Source organism: Lepisosteus platostomus, chromosome 17, assembly GCF_059453375.1.
Source record: "Lepisosteus platostomus isolate fLepPlt1 chromosome 17, fLepPlt1.hap1, whole genome shotgun sequence".
In the NCBI taxonomy this organism is placed as follows: domain Eukaryota; kingdom Metazoa; phylum Chordata; class Actinopteri; order Semionotiformes; family Lepisosteidae; genus Lepisosteus; species Lepisosteus platostomus.
The window spans coordinates 5,349,391-5,366,769 of NC_142627.1; the positions used below are offsets into that span (position 1 = coordinate 5,349,391).

The following is a 17,379-nucleotide window of genomic DNA, read 5'->3' on the forward strand; positions in this document are numbered from 1 at the left end:
GACATTCGATTGAAACACATTGGTAGACACAGGCTAAACAGGCTAAATGGCTCCTCTCATCCGCTACCTTTCTAATGTCCTCACATATTTTAGGCATTTATTGTTCCAATCAGCAGATGCGCAGAATAAAACTGAACAAAGGGACTTAAGAACAGTTACTAACAAGAGGAGACCATTTGACCCATTTGGGAGTTTGCAGCTAATTGATCGGAGGATCTAAAAAAAAAATATCCTTATGTGGAACGCTAGGCTAGGAATACTAGGCTAGGTTGTTTTATGCACCCAGGTGCAGAGCAATAACCATTACTTCACACTGCCCCAGATAAGAAGTATCACACCTAAAGTCTAGATACCGACTACTTAATAAAAACTGAACTGTAGATTGTAAGATGCCAGCAGCCATATTACCTTGCAGTTGTCAACTGGCTACCCACAGAAGCTAAGCAGGGTTGAGCCTGGTCAGTACCTGGATGTGAGGCCTATACTGTAGTGGGCGCCGTCTTTCGGATGAGACGTATAACCGAGGTCCTGACTCTCAGTGGTCATTTAAGATCCCTGGGCATTTCTCGATAAGAGTAGGGAGTTATCCCGGTGTCCGGACCAAATTTCCCCCCTCGGCCTTTACTGTGGCCTCCAAATTGTCCCCATGTATGACTGACTTGCTCTTGCCCTGTGATGGACTGGCGCCCTGTCCAGGGTGTACCCTGCCTTGCGCTCGTTGCTTGCCGGTTCCGGCTTCCCGCGACACCGTATGGTACAAAGCACTTTGGAAAATGACACGACATTGTAAGATGTATATGGTATATAGTATATACATGAATTTCTGTACCTTTGTCCCTGTATCGGAACCTACTGGAGTCACTCAGATCTCCTGCAGAGATGTGTTTTATAGCTTCCTCTCATTGCGGATGAATGAAAATTCACTCGGCTACAGACTCCCCAGCCCTCCGCACTGCCGTCACAATGTCGGCTCTGTTTCTCTTGCTGCTCCATGACTTCGAGCTCCCCGGGGGCCAAAGGTCATGTGTGAATACAGAATCCGGCCATTGTCCCCGCCCTCGTCTGCAGGTCAGAGGAACGGCAAGCGCAGCTCCCACAGCAGAGCACAGAGCCAGTCCTCCTGCACTCCCGCAGCGCTGCGCGGCTCCCCGAGTCAGACCCCCGGCCCCCCTTCTGCCACTTTTCCCCACAAAGGCTACGTCTGCTCATCTCTAGTTTTGAGGCACTGAGAACACCAAACCAATGAATCCGAGAAAGAAAGACAATGAACAAAAGCTACCCCCGAAGCGACTGACGCAGTGCCGTGATGGACAGTACGCACCGCGCATGGCACTGGTCTCCTTCTTGCTGCCTGGTAACAGCGAGCCTCAGTCGGAAAAGTCTGTGTGAAATTTTAGGCAGTGCCACGCGCAGCACTCAAGGTGGGGAGGAAATGTTTCTTAATGCTCAAGTAGTGTGGAGCACGAGCGGAGCCCTGTGGCTCGCACGCGATGCTCTGACAGGGAAGCCCAGAGCATTGAGCACAGCTGGCCCAGTGAGCTTTCCCGCACTCCTTACAGAGGGTTGGCGATGCCTTAAAGTCACTGGTGTTTCAGCATCCTGTTTAAAGAACCACCAGCTGTTGAATGCAAGTAAAGGTAAAGGGAAACTATAATGTTAATTGATACATGCGAGTCCCGCTGATAGAAGTGTTTCAGGAAATGGGCCGCTTGCCGTCACTCTCAGTGCATCTCAGAGGGATTTCCTCTGACAGACTAACGCAGGTGAGGGACAGGAGACTTGCCAGTACCTGCAGCATCAGCTCGCAGTCGTCTCGGCCCACGAAGATCATCTCCCTTGGCAGGCGGTGCCGGGTGCCCCCACTGCTCACCAGAAACCAGGACGTCAGGCTCATCTCTGTTCAGCTCGCGTGCCCCCGCGCAGCCCCTACGTCATCCTGCAGAGCAGAGGAGAGACCGTGAGGGACAATGGCACCTCTCTGTCCGGGCTGGGCCTCCGCTTCCTGCGGCCCGCGCCTCCTCAACACAGGAAGTGACAGGCCGCCGGACTGAAAGCTCAGCGCTCGGCCTTTTCCCTCTTCTCCTTCCAGAGAGAAAACACCACCTGCAGCTCCAGCTGCTGCTTCCGAGAACAGATACAGAGCACAACTGGCAAACCCAGTTTGAACTGCAGCTGAACGCCCAGGGCTCCTGCGCCTGTCCACCAGCCTGGGTTCTCGAACTGAAATTTCTGTGATGTGGCTTTCCCCGTCCTGCAAAAACACCACTGGGAGTTTGGTGGAGACCATTTTCATTCCAACACCAGCATGACAAATAAAGTGCAAGGGAGTGGGCAGTGGAAACTCGGATGTTTCTTTCAGTACTCTGAAGCTCAAATCAAATCATTCATGCTGAAATTTCATTTTCGAAAAACAAAAGATAATAAAACAACGGGAGAAATTTACACTGGAGCTCTGAGTCATTATGGCGCAACGGATGAGACTGCAGACTCATCTGTCAGACAGCTCTGCCCTAGAGTACTGTCTCTTAGTCAAAAAGAATCACAGTTTCCAACAGGAATGCTTCTGAAGCCCCTTCCCGAGCGCACATTCTCTTTCTCTGCCGACAGGAGTAAGAAAGAAATACAATTCCAACTAAAACAAGGATTGAAACAAACTGAAAGAGACGTTTCTTCAAGCACTGAATTCCGCGTTCGGTTTACTGGGTTCCACAGCGATTGGAAACGGACTCTTCCCCGTCCTCACACAGCTACCGCTATGATTTCCCACTGCTCCAGGCCACGCGCGGGATAAAACCGTCGGCCGCGCGTGCGATGTAAGGGGGTAGCAGCAAATGGAGGGGATGGGTCAAAGAGTCCTGATCACAAATGAAAATGTAACTCTTACAAGTCCTGAAGGCTGCTTGTGTTCAGCAAAACCACTCCAGCTGAACTCTCTTTGTGCACTGACCAGCAAACTGCTGATCCTGCAAGGGGAAAAAGAAAGTGCTTTTTTTTTTCTTAACACGTATGGCAGCCAGGCAGTGAAGAGGAATAACAAAGGTCTGAAAGACTGCAACACACATTTGAGCTGGTACGGCTGGGGGCAGAACAGTGCTCCATTCAAACCTGCTCCTCTTCCAGCTCCTGCTCACACCCTGACTTCTCCCACTGATGGTTTAATTCACCAGCTCATCCCCACATCGCCAGTTAGTCTCTTATTCCTGCAAAGAGTTGTGCCAACTTGGATCCCATCCACGAGGGGGCTGCACCCTGGACAGGACACCAGCCCAGCGCAGAGGGATGCAGGAACAATTCCCACACACCAGTTAACCCGGCCAGCTGTAAAGTGTCTGAGTAAAGTGGGACATGCAAACTCCACAACAAAGGTGCACCTCTGTGACCTGTCCTTCATCATGCTGCCCTCTTCACGACTCACTGACAGAATCACACCAGTGCCTCAGCTTTAATCAATATCAAATTGATTAATCAATTTAAGAGCAAGAGGACAGTACAAAAGGACTGTGAGACAAATGATAAGGTCAACATGTACTACATGTACTACTACTACTAATAAATCTCTGTACAAGAGAATCTCCGTACAACACAGTCCTTAAATTTCTTTAGGAGTACTGACATTTTCTGAAAAGGCCTAGTTGATCACCGCTACCTGTTGCCCGTCCTCTCCTGCAGTCCCCACACTGTCCAGCGCCCTCTAGATCTCTGTTAAGAGGAACTGAGTCTATTCAGTCTTGATCGGAAGACAACAAAGGGAACATGACATCCAACTGCATGCTGTGCATCAGCCTTGAGGATTGGTGTTTTATTTGATGAACTGCACACTCTAGACAGGACAGAGCAAGATGCCGCATATTTCAAGATGCTTACTTTATTTAGGATAATTCTGAACAGACAGACGTATCGTGTAACAATCTGTAGGCTTTCTGCTTTGCCCATGCACTTTTACAGCAGCATATGATGGATCATGTTGCTAATATACAGAGGAATTCTCGATCCTCTGTCGACAATCCTCCACAGATGAGCTCTGCTCCAGCCCCTCTCTGAGTTCCAAGGTGACCGGCGTCTTGAAAGGGACGCCCATCCACGTGGCTCTGGCCTCAGATGATGCAACAGCTGTGAAAGCACCACATCACTCCCGATTACTTAATTAGAGGGCCTCCTCACTGAAACGCGCCTTCTCCCAGCCAGCTGCAGGACGGCCCTTTCCCACAGCACTTCCTGTGTCAGTGGCACCAGGCCAGAGCTCCTAGATACTCTGAGGATTGTTACACTTCTGCAGTCTTAAAAGTGGAAGGAGGAGCTCGGGCTCGGAATAAGCAGCAGTTTAAGGGAAAAGGGGGGAGTCTGGAAACTTAAAAAAAGAGCTGGTCACGCCAGTGAGAGTCCCGAGCGTCTCGACTGATGAGATTTTAATTCTTGTCTGACAGCGCTGCCACATTTAGATAATGATACCCATGAAAAGAGGACCCCATGTGCTGCACATCCCTCTGTAAAGACGAGATGGAACAAATCTCCCCTGTAAAGGTCTAAAAATAACTCTGTCCGTCACTGGCAAGTAGAGCACATCTACTGCACTCAGATTATTTCAGATCTGCTGCTGCAATGTGCTCATTTCACAAATGTGATTATGGCACTTACAACTCCACAGCTCTGAAACACTGTCTTTGACGGCGCTGAGGACACTGAGGCGCTGAGGTTTGTTTATCAGTCATTTTCGCACCTGAAAACTTCAGACCATAACAGTTGCGCTGGATTAATTTCTACGCAAAATTGCAGTACAGTACACAAACCTAAAAAAGGAACACAAGTATGCAGGATAGTAAAAGTGAAAATTGCATTCCTGTATGAGAAAAATAAATTTCCTGCTCCATACTCACCACTTCAATAAAAGCCATGAAATGAACAAAACTGGATAAATACTGGTATCAGAATGTAGATTTTCACTTATATCGGGGCATTCAAATAGTTGCATGAATGCTGTGACCCTTATAACTAACAACATGTGGTGTCCCTGAAAGTAACTTGCACTGAATAAGCAAGTGGTTCCAATTAAAATGCCATTATAGGGAAATGCAAAATTCACTATGCCAGGCAGCTGTTGAAAAGCAACACAATACACAGATTACAGTACTTCAGCCCCACACATGAAGGGTTGGTCTTAGCGTTTCAGGCAGCACGTACAGCTTATCACATCCTGAATTATCAGCAAACGCACTTCAAGAGCTTTCTGCACTGTGGTTCACTCTGAGGCTAAGAGAGCCCAGTATCAAGAGGCTCTTTTTCTCCTATAGCTTCTCAGAGTAGTATTTCATTGTGCCAATCCAATCCTGAGCACAGTTCCTTGCTCACTGATAGTTTAAACTTGCCGGTAAGAATTAAGTCTGAAAGGACCCATCCATTCCCTCTCACCAGTGCCAAGGGTCACTGTTACAGCTCTGTACAGGTGAGCATACTGTACATGACAAGTCAACTCATCTGCTAATGACAGAGCATTGGGGGCAATCCTAAGTTCCCCAAAGACCATGTCAGGCCTAAAATGTTTCATGCATGCTAGGAAGGCTCTGTGTTCCTAAGCAAAAAGAGTAACAAATGATTGTACGAATTGCTAATAAAACCCATTTTCAACTGGGAACCCCATGCAAACAGCCAGACTTACCCCCGTGCTGAACTAGAGGAGTAGTCTGGAGACCTGGAGACCTGGCAGGGTTAAAACCAACAGAGTGGCCACCGGGAGGAAGACTGCAGCCTCCTGGGCGCCTCTTTCTACTAGGGTCCTTAGTTCTTCAATAAGAACGTGGGGGAAACGGTCTGTCTAGTTCATTAAGGTTGGGGATTTGCCCAAGTGTTCGTTGTTACTGCAATAAAAACGTTTCTCAAAAGAATAAATAGATCCGTACTGCTTTTACTGAAATGTGTCACATTCTCATGTTAGCTATTTTTTCAAGCTTTTGCAATCTTACCCTGTGAAAATCGCTCAAGAACAGTGAAAGTGAAGAAAATGAAGGTTTTAAAGTCCCCTACTTTAAGCTGATAAGGAAAGGATGAAACGCTCATTCTTACTTCACTAAATTCCGATTCCCATTTCAAAAGTTATTGAAAATTGAAGGGGCCTGTCAAGAGGCTAATCTCCTGGAAAGTCCCTGTGCTGCTGTTTCAGATATTGATTCATATTCTGCTTCCCAGTGCAAGAAGAGAGCACTCGGTATGTGCCAGCTCCCAGCTGGAGTCCTGCTGCTAAAAGTTTGCTCTTAACAGGAAAGCCAGTGGATCAACACTGAAGAAGAACCAGCCCTGAGGGCTTATGAGCACTGGCACACATGAGCAGCCCACCAGCACAGCGGGGGCACAGAGCATCTCAAGGCAACCACCACGGGCTCTGGACATTCACAAGCATCTGCCCCTTGGATCCAACGGGCTGCAAGGAGACACGGGAATTCATGTTCCTAAATAAATTATTTTTCAAATATTGGAAAGCGTATCCAACAGTAAAGAATCCACCTGGTAATGCAAATACAATCCAAACAAAACAGGCTCTGGGCTTCTAAATAAATCAGTAATAAAGTAAAAGAGCTCAGAACTTGATCTACCTCATTGTTTTGCCATATGGCCCTCTTCTACTTGATTAAAATCTGCAATTATAACATCAGTATTCCTACATTGGGCAGCTATGCCAAAAGAATCTCCTTCAGCCACAGCAAGTCCCCAAACCCATCGGTGATTGACACCAAAGTCACAGCAGGGACGCACAAAGCTGTTCCTGAAACAAGTGCCTGGGCTCTTCTTCAAAGCACACCGGGGATTTTCAGACCTACATAAAAGAAAGCGCTCTTAAAAATGATTAAAAACAGTATCCAGTTACAGGTAATAATGATATTAGAAAGGTCAATAGAAGGAAAGGAGTATAGCAAAGAAGGCTTAAATTAAATATAAAACGTTCTTTCAGTACTATAACAGCAAAAGAACCATAAAGGATGAAGTAATGTGTATCTTGGGCAGCAATGGGAAACTTGTAGACATTGAAAGGGAAATGTCTGACATTCTAAAGGAGTATTTCACCCAGGAATTCACTGAGCAAGAAAACAACTTGCCTCAGACAGTGGACGGACAGAATTCTTCACTGAATAGTATCAGCACAGAAGAGGCAAACATGATTCAGAAATACCCATAGCATCCTATCAGTTACATCCAAGGAAACTTGGGCATAGGTCCCAGGGTCCCAGGGTCTGGAGAATTGATCATGTAGTTCCCATCCACTAAAGGGGCAACAAAACTGACCCAACCAATAATAGTCCCATATGTCCGATTACATGTAAGGTTATGGAAATAGTTATTAGAGCTGGACTAGATGATCATGTATATAGAAATAATATCCCAGGGAACAGCCAGCATGAAAAGACGGGCCTTACTTAACCAACCAACAATTTAAAGTTCTTTAAACAAGCAACAAAGTAATGGATATACAGTAGAGCATATTTAGATTTTCAAAAGGTTTCTGCTAAAGTTCCTCATAAAGTCTTAATTTTGAAAATATACTGTAGGCAGTAGGCATTCAGGCAGATGCATGTGTTTGGACTGAGAACTGGTTAACAAACAGAAAATGGGTGAATGCTCAAAATGTGGTGATGTAACAAATTAAAAGTATCACAGGGATCTATACCAGGATCTGTGCTCTTCATAGTTTATATCAAAGACCTAGCTTATTATGTGGTATAATTCATAAACCAACAATTATCAATACACTGTAGAAGAAGCAGATGAAATTCCAAAGGGATTTAAATCTAGATAAAATTATATACTCTTCGCAGACTGCCCTTCCGAGAAAACAAGACGTTATTCAAAACTTTGCCTAAAGGAAAACAATTGTAAGAAGACAGTATTGCATCTGAGCGGTATTGTCTTTATGGGTTAACGTTTAACAGCCAACTGTAATGATTCAGAATTCATGTCAAGTCTGATAATTAGCCAATGGTTTGTTCCCTTTTGTGTGGACAGGAAGCAGAGAATGAGTTAATCACAGGGAGTCACATCAGATATTGGAGGACAGTCTTGTCAAGTTGAAACTGCCAATAATTGTTCTAAAGAGAGCTATTTAAAAACCTCTCTTCTTTCTTAAGCATGATGGGCTTCATTTCACAGCACATGAGCTTTTTATGTTTTCAGTAGTTCAGGCATTCTTGAGAATCTGGGCAAAACATGCCCTACCAATAAAGTCTACTAAAATGGCTGAAAAATTAATACATAAATGTTATAAACTGTTTTAAATTAATATTTAGATGCTTTTTTATGCATTTATGTTCCTTTATCCTACTTTTTGGGGTAATATTTTTTTATCATTTCATAATCAAGGAGAACCTAAAATGGCCCTGTCCTAGACCAGGGTTCAGATTTGCAAAATGGCAAAAAAAAAAAATCTCTTCAAACAATGAAATGCCTACACAGACTGATAGAAGAGGCATGGGAATGTTTATATTTATCCATATTTGATATAAATGTTTTTTTCTCCTGTAAATGTTGTCTCTCAAAAATTGTGTCCCAACTTCAGTGTCGACACTGTCAGATTCTTACAAAAGTGTTATAAAATCAGGAATACATACGGGAAGCTACATCCAAAGCGCCCCTTTCCCACTTCCTGGTTTCGTTGTGTGACACATCTCCTCATGATCTGGTAGGTTTTTTATTTTTTGATAAATGTAATAAATAATTTTTCAAATGGCCATGTCACAACTATAAAACGTCAACTCCATTTTCTTTTAGATAAAAAAAATGTAAATCATGTATTAAAAAGGTTTGTATTTCATTAGTTCGAAGAGACCCTGTCATAAATAGCATAAAACAAAATGGCTACTCTGTAGACAACGTGCGAGAAAAACAAACGCAATTTTGTCAACTCTGTACAATGTCAACAGATATTTCGTCTTATGGTGGACATCAAGGCTGACAGAGTTGATAATGCACAATTTTATCAACTGTAATTGTAATATGCTATTAAAATCAGCTAAGAATCTTAGCTAAAATTGTTTAGCTTTTTTTTACATTTATTTATTGTTGTGGATGAATAAAAACAGCAAATAAGACTATTTAGTCCTGCTTTTAGATTTTAGGCACACGTGACCAGACAATCACTGACTTCAGAGGAGCACAGCAGAAAGAACAGAGAATACCAAAGAAGGAAAAGGGAGAGAATTAACAGTCAACCCGGCAGTGAGGCTCAAGAATTAGCAAGGGAGAGACAAAGATGGGAGTGTCTGAAGGAAAAATAAAGCAAATAGGAGACTGACGTGAGAGAGACAAGAGAAAGGCATGGGGACAGTCACAGAGAGAGCTTAGGAAGCGCAAGAAACTATTACAGTTAGCAAAACTTCAACATGTGCTTAGTTCAGAACCAGTCTAACGAGTACAGAAATCTGGTTCAAAATTGCTGTGAAAATGCTGTTGTTGTACATGAGGCGTGGAGATGCAAGTACCAATCAGACGTTCAAGCCTGCCATTCTGGCCACAAGTTGCCACAACTGAATTCACACACTGGAATGTACTACACAAGCAAAGAGAAGACAGCGTTCTGCACAGCGACAAGAGGCTCCAGCAGTTCGGGCCTCCATGGAATCAGTGCTGAGAGAGATCCATGAGAACATCCGTTCATACGGTGCACTTTTGGTGTGACGTTCCCAGCAAACAATATAAAAACCTTTCTCTCCTGTCTGACACGTCTTTCAAACTGGGATTCAAAAGAGCATAATGGAACTTCTTCCCAACTTCACATGGTAAGGGGGCACCAGATGGAACTGGTGCAGCAGTGAAGAGGGCAGCAGACACTCGAGTGCTTAGAGGCCATGTTATCACAGATGCAAGAAAGTGTCTGCACAAAGAAGTGTCTGCAAACTTGCACAATGTCAAACTATATCTCATGGGAGGAAAAGAGATTGAGACATTTGACTGGCTACTCACCAAGTCTGAAATCCTTGCCATCTACAAGACAGATCCACACGTTTTTCACATGAAAAGGGTCTGAGTTACAGGCAGCTTTCATGCTTTTGCAGTGAGCCAAGGCTATGTGAGTGCTTCAGCCCAAGCCTATTTTATTTGAGCTCTGCACAGGTACATTCCTCTAACACAGTGGAAACCACCATGAGTCCTTTGTCACAATTAATACAAGAAACTGAATAACTGCCGATAACTCTGGATGTGAGGACCACTGGTGGCTGTGCAAAGTCCTTGCTGTGGATTCTGAACACCATAATGTGGAAGTAGAATTTTTCCACCCCAATGGTCCAAAAGCCCATTTTAAACCAAGACATGGCAAAGAAGACGTATGTTTCTGTCCACTTGGTGACGACTTGGTAAAAATGGCAGGAAAGGCAGCTCCCACCCGTATAAGCAGAACAAGAGAAATTTACAAAATGTCTCCAGATGCTATGGACTTTATTGAGGGGGAACATGTCAGTTATACTACCCAGTAAATAAAAAATAAATCACATATCACCTGACAATGATGAAAATTTAGATGTATTCTGAAACTAAAATCTAGTTCTTGTTAAACCAAGTTATGTTTGTGATGGTTTCTGTTTTGCTGGAAATTTGGGGGGCAACATGTCTGTCACCTATGACCCGGTAAATAAAAGATAAACCTCATACTACCTGGTAATGAAGAAAATTCAGATGTATTCTGAAAATTAAATGCTTTCTCTTTTAGCTGGGAATTTTGTTAGTTTAAGCAAATTAGTCTAGACAGTTTTTGATGTTCTATTGATGTTGTATTGTTACAGAGCTTTGTTAAGTGCCTTGGGGCAACCTTGTTGTGAAAGGTGCTATATAAAAATAAATTGAATTGATGTTCTAAGAAGTAAATACAACAATTTTTTTAATCTTTTCTCAACTCCGTCACTTACAGGTCAAGTCCGTCATCAAACAATCACCTCCGCCAGTCTTTTTTCAATATTTTCTAGAAAATGACATTTACCACTGCAATATTATTGTTTATTTTGATTAAAAACCTGCCTTTTACACCTGAAGTAGGTTTTTTTTTAATATTTCAAGTATGTCTACATTATTTTTATTCAAAATCAAAGACTGTATTTGAAAACAATTGGCACAGGATTATTTCTTGCCGATTTTTTAAACTAAAATAAACCCTTACAAATATGATGACAGAATATTTGATAAAATTTGTAGATTGTGTTACAGTACATTTAAGGGCTTCATTCTCTTGAGAAGAAACTATTTTAAAATACTACGCTTTTTACTGTGTCTGATGGAGTTCAGTGGTCAACTGCAAACATTTCAAACAGGAAGTTTTTCCTTTATAAAGTCTGATCGACAAGACCCTAGTCTTTCAAAACATGTAATAAAATTTTGCTTAAACCAAAAAATCTAAATTAAGAAAAAAAAATCTTGTTTTGTCCCAGATCTCTAGAATGCCTGAGTTACTGGCAGCAGAACCAGAGAAACTGATTGAGAACAGCAGGGAGCTGTACCTGTGACTGCAGGAGACTTCCTCAGCACAACTGACAGCGCATTGCCCAACACAGAGGATAACCTTAACGGGATTTGATTACTCAGACATGTTTAATCTGTTAAAACACAAACAACAACACTCCTCTGCCAGGACTAAGCCATGAGGGTTCCTGGCAGGACAGTGACACTGACCGACAGATAAGCACCCCTGTGTCCTCTGGCTGTGTACTCCAGTCTTGGGGAATTACAGCAATAAACCGGCCCGAAAACAAGGGATTTCACACAGCTCCTCTCATCAAGCTGAATTAATGCCGAGATAATTCCACCGCTGAAAGGCCATTCGGTGTACATGAGGTCACAGACATGACTTCTTCTGCCTGTCTGACAAGCCAGAGAATCGCCATTCAGATAACAGGTAAAACTCCTGCAGAATGAGACGTTCTGGGGCTCCTCGAGGTGCTCACCCGAGTGCAGGAAGAGCTCTATGATGCTGTCGGCGCAGGTCCGAGTCTGGGGCGTGTCACCTCCTCATCTGAGTGGGGCGTGAGTGGGATTAGCCGACCTGGGCACTCTCTTCTCCACAGCGCCCCCTGTGCACGGGGTGCTGTCAGTGAGGGACACGCCTCCCCTCCCATCAGCCTTGAGCCTCCAGTATGGGGCTGTGCCGCCTGCGACGTGCCCAAACACGAGTGGCTGTGAGGCTGGCAGGTGTCAGAGATTCGAAATTAAGATTAGAAATCGTCTGAAAACTTTCACACCCTGATCTCTTATTTTTCCAGACAGCCAAGGTGACTGGCACCAGTACTCAGCAATCTCAGCCTAGCAGCCATATCACCCTGCAACTCACAACTGGCAGCCCACTGAAGCTCAGCAGGTGTGAGCCTGGTCAGTACCTGGAGGGGAGACCTCCTGGGAAAAAGTAAGGTTGCTGCTGGAAGAGGTGTTAGTGGGGCCAGCAGGGGGCACTCACCCTGCAGTCCATGTGGGTCCTAATGCCCCAGTATAGTGACGGGGACACTATACTATAAATAGGCACCGTCCTTCGGATGAGATGTAAAACCAAGGTCCTGACTCTCTGTGGTCATTAAAAATCCCAGGGCGTTTCTCGAAAAGAGTAGGGGTGTAACCCCGGGGTCCTGGCCAAATTTCCTATTGGCCCTTACCAGTCATGGCCTCCTAATAATCCCCATCTATGAATTGGCTTCATTACCCATCAATCCCCATCTATGAATTGGCTTCATTACTCTCTGCTCTTCTCCCCAATGATAGCTGATGTGTGGCGAGCGTTCTGGCGCACTATGGCTGCCGTCGCATCATCCAGGTGGGGCTGCACATTGGTGGTGGTGGAGGGGATCCCCATTACCTGTAAAGCGCTTTGAGTGGAGTGTCCAGAAAGCGCTATATAAGTGTAAGCAATTATTATTATTATTATTATTATTACACGAGAACCCACAGTTACAAAGCAACTGTTACGGGTAAGTCCATTCCTACGAGGCTGTTTGTGGGGGCCATGTTTTTGAAAATCCCAGGGTTCTGTTATCAGACGTGTAGCTCTTGTGCCTCCAGGCTACAGGGAAACCACATTTCAGAGAACACAATGCCCCCTGGTAAGAACAAGAAAAGACCGTCTCAATTGTAGAACTGCAATTTTTTTGGGCCACTGTATTGCCTACAGCAATCCTGCTTGTTCTCTCAAGACGCTTGGTATCTCTGCGAAACGGACCGGACTGCCCTCCTTGTGTCTCCTTACACTCCCAACCGGGCCAGAGCGTTCAAAATCTACACAAAGGAAAGGTGAACTCAAAACCCACTTGCACAGTCTCTGTGCACAGACAAATTTAACAACAGGGCAATACACACCAGTGGTCTGAGTTTTTTTAAATGCACGTATAAATAAAATTTCAGAGTGATAAATACACTGTACAATGTACAATGGTGTGCAGTCATGCCACAGAAGTATTAAAAATTCACAGTGTAAGCTTGCCTAATCTCCGCTGGGCACACGGCAGTGGGATAAACATTTTAAGTGCAGAGAATCCATGATGAGAAAAAAAAAGTATTTGGGGCTTTATTCGGATTTCTGTAAATTGTTGCAAACGAAGGGCTATATTTAAGTGGTTAATTTAAAAACATCACTCATTCCCAGCAGAGAAGAAAGTGAAAATACCTCCAATGTATTTTCTCTCCTTTGTCATGTTCCTCAGCAGAGCCAAGAAGACAATAGCACTGTTGTCTCCCTGTTAGCCTGGGGGGTAATGGAGTCTACAGTTCTTCAGAGCTGCCCTGCTGTCTGATTTGCAGCAGCCATTCCATTTCTTCACTGTAGGAAAAGAGCGGTCTAGTTCCAGGCCCTGCTGCTACCACACTTTCATCCTGAGGAAACACCAGCTGGAGAGCTGTGCAATGCAGTCGAAATTTCAAGACAAAAGCACCATCAGATCCTTCACTACAGCAGCCAAACAAAAAGCAGTGTTTAACCCTTTGCGTAGCACTGACTGAAAACAAAACCGGACGATGGTTTTTCGGCCGGTCGAAAGCCAGTCTGCCCACACAAAAGCACCTTCCATTGCTAGCATGGCACCTGAGGTATGGTGCCAGCGCTGCCAGCCTGAGGTATGAGAGGAGCAGATCACCCGACTCCACACACAGCGGAAGAAGAGAGCACAGTGGTCGCATCTGGCCCCTGCAGACCGTGGGGTTCTGAAGGATGGCCATCCTTTACAATTAGCGATTCTGGCGGAACAACAGGCAGTTAAAATGTGCAAGATTTATTACGTAGCTCATTTTGCCCACCTGTACCAAGCAGCGCTGTTCTGAAGCACTTCATTAGTAAAAGGTCTCAGGAATGATCATTGTTCCTCATAGACATTCGAGAGAAAAACTACAGGGGCACCAGATTCAAGCATTCAAAATCCTTAACAGCAATAACAAAGCCAGCTGACCACTGAAACATTAACCAGAGGAAACAAGGGTGACTATGTGACAGTTGGGTTAAAAGCAACAACAGGAGACACTTCATTACCCAAAGGCTCGTGAGAGCGGAGAACAAGGTAGCCAGCCTTGTGGTTAAATCTGGTGCCCTGGCTTCTTCCACAAAACGGCCAGGGGACATGCTTGGACCAATTAGCTACTATCGGGATAGAGGGGCCAAATCACTTCATGTCCCTTGTAACCTTTCAGATATTCTTAAAACTTAACCATTAAATTCTTTCTCTTGTTCACCAGTAAGGGCCAAAGATGAAACAATCAGACAAAACAGAGATGCCCAAAATTCAATACACCTTGCAAAGAGTTACTGCACAACCAGTATACACTATGTTATATACTATGTAATACATACATTTGGATGATCATGTAATGTTACAGTCCGTTTCCTTCCAGTCAGTTACAGAGACCCACAGGATTACATACAGCAGCTTACTTATTAAGAATCTTCAAGTGTTGGGCTGATCAGAGATATTTCTGTGTGTAATCGGGATTCCTCTGAGGTCTTATTTTCGCCTCAAGGTTTCCTTTTTAAACGGTGTTGATGTGAGGGCGCCAGACCCGAGGAGCCCGTCTTATCTCCGCCCACTTCCTGCCGCTTGAGACGGTGCTCGCCGGCCCGCTGCTGCCCAGCTCCAGCGCCCCAGGCTGCGCGGGTCTCAGCCGTGAAAGAGCAGAGCACGGCCGCGCGGCCAGAGCAGGAGAGGTTGGCAAGAACACAACGAGCCCATGGGCGAGGGACAGTTTGTGCAGCACACTGCACGGCTCTGTTTCACAGCTTTCACACACTGCGGCTACCTGAGGGTCACACTGAGTGACTGCAGTCGCGGAGAAGGCTCGGTTCACCTCTGCGATAGAATCCCGAATCGAGCAGCTGTGAGGATGATGGATTGGACTGACCGAGCAGGAAGAGCGGGAGTCAGCTCTCCTCATTCCGGCTCCGTTAGCCCAGGTCTGCGCTTCCTTCAAACGGGACGTCCAGCAGGGAGGCCGGCGCTGGTCTCTTCCTGGCCTCTCGCTGCCACGCCGAGCGAGACCCACAGAACCTCTCACGGCAAGAAAAAAACCTCTCGTGTTCAGATGGTCTTTTTGCCTCCCCTGTCACAGCAAAACCACCAGGCTGGAAGACGACTCCATCTAAGAGGATACGGCAGAGCTGCGAGACCATTTGACAGCCCAGGAGGAGCATTTTCACCTCAGCAGCCCCATGTTTTCTGCAGCTCCACAGCACTCAAAATACACCCAGGCCAGCTTCCGCCTGCACACCAGTGGCAACACACCACACCTTTACCAGTGTTCAGGTTCATCCTCACTTCCCTGGCAAGGGGAGAGCGACCGGAGATACGTTTAAAACTGGAATAAAACAAAAAACTTGGCCACACGGCCAAGTTGTTTAGCAGATGGACATAATCGATCTGTCAGACGAGCAATGCTTATGAGACACATCAAAAAAAAAAAGAAATCTTTTCTGAACATCACACACAGCTCTGTCCTGTCCTGGAGATACACATGCCATGGAAAAAAAAGATTTTTGTGGCTATAACCCAAGGACGTTAATCAGTGTAGAACAGGGATGTCTGCACTCAGAAACCAACTCTCCGCCACAACAATGTCATTATTAAAAACATTTGAGTTTGTGCAGCTTGTAGTTAACACCTTCTGAAGCGGCGCTGCGTGTCTCCTGGCCTGACAGAGAGCTCCCAGTCAGGATATGGAGGATGTCCTCCATCTGATAGGCCCAGGGCTGGTAACGGATCCCGTCTCTCTTAAATAAATACTGAGGAGGAGGAGGAAGAGGCGGGCTGTGACGTGCACTGGCACAAACCCAGGACTTCCACACACACTGGCTGTGATTACTCCACTGTCACTTCAGCGATAAACGCAAGGGGATCTCTCCGACATCGGCTGATATCGCACCTCTGACAGCCGATACCCCAGTGTCAGCTCCGTGGGGGTGAGGGACTCTCGGCGGCCCCGCACCACACAGCAGAGCCACGCCGTCCATCCGGCACAGAGCCGGGCCTGCTGGTGCCACACTAACAGAAACCGGGGTACCCCGCTACCCCGCAAAACCAACAGCGCCCATGCACATTATACACAGGGCATGTTCGTTCACACCCAGAGCACAGACCAAATCTGTGAACGCCCAACCGGGTCGGGACTGGAGTAACGGTCCCCTGGAAAAGCCCGTTTATTCGGGGGTGCGCGGGGGAGGGGGGGGTTCCCCGAAAAAGGGTCACTCCCTCAAACCCGCCGTTTCACTGCCTCGGAAATACTATGTACTGTGCCAACCAGATGAAACGTCGGCAAACAATTAAAAAAAAAACAACGTCGGTCTGCAGCCATCCGCGCCACAGATGTTGGGAGTGGGGTGTGTGCGGGGGGGGGCATTCAGGACAAAAACTGACAGCGGATTGGCGGGACCCAGTCTCTGTTCCCGTTACATTATCCACTGTTTCGCTGCACTTTTGAAAGAGATGGATCCATTTTCTGCGCTCCCGGCCCCCCCGACATCTTCAGGCAGGAAATGGCTCATTCCTTCATCCCGCAGCCTCGTGCGGCCGTGCACCCCGGCAACATCCTCCCAGCGCCCCCTCGCCCGAGCTCCCCGCACCCCGACAGACCGGGGGGTTCTCGCACATGGAGGAGGGGAGGGGGGGGGACCCCTATCCGCCCCTGCCTCTCTTCCATCTTCACGAGGACGGCTAACCGCGCCCCCCCCTTACCCTCACCCAGCAGAGCCGAGGTGTCACCGCCGCGCAGGAACACCCCCTGCACCGGGGACGCGTTTCTGGAAAGAACCGGACTAACCGGACGGCCCCGAGCAGACAGAAGACTCCCCGGTCCCCCCGCCCGTGTGGCAGAGCCGCTTGCCGGGGGGTCCCGGCCAGACTGTACCGCTCCGAGCTCCACAGACATGGAGACGGAGAAAAGCGTTTCAGTATT

General features: G+C 46.2%; 1 protein-coding gene across 12 annotated transcripts in view; it reads right to left on the bottom strand.

Annotated features, from left to right (window-relative positions):
* Positions 1–17,379, bottom strand: part of cep170aa (centrosomal protein 170Aa) — a 61,836-nt gene that overhangs the window by 44,155 nt on the left and 302 nt on the right. For 11 of the 12 annotated variants that reach the window (XM_088610373.1, XM_088610377.1, XM_088610380.1 and 8 more), the window contains exon 2: positions 1,790–1,936. The exons of the other annotated variant lie outside the window; for it this stretch is intronic. In XM_088610373.1, the coding sequence (XP_088466499.1) occupies positions 1,790–1,894 (105 nt within the window). In that variant the 5' untranslated portion in view covers positions 1,895–1,936. The remainder of the gene's footprint in view (positions 1–1,789; positions 1,937–17,379) is intronic. 12 annotated transcript variants of the gene reach the window in all.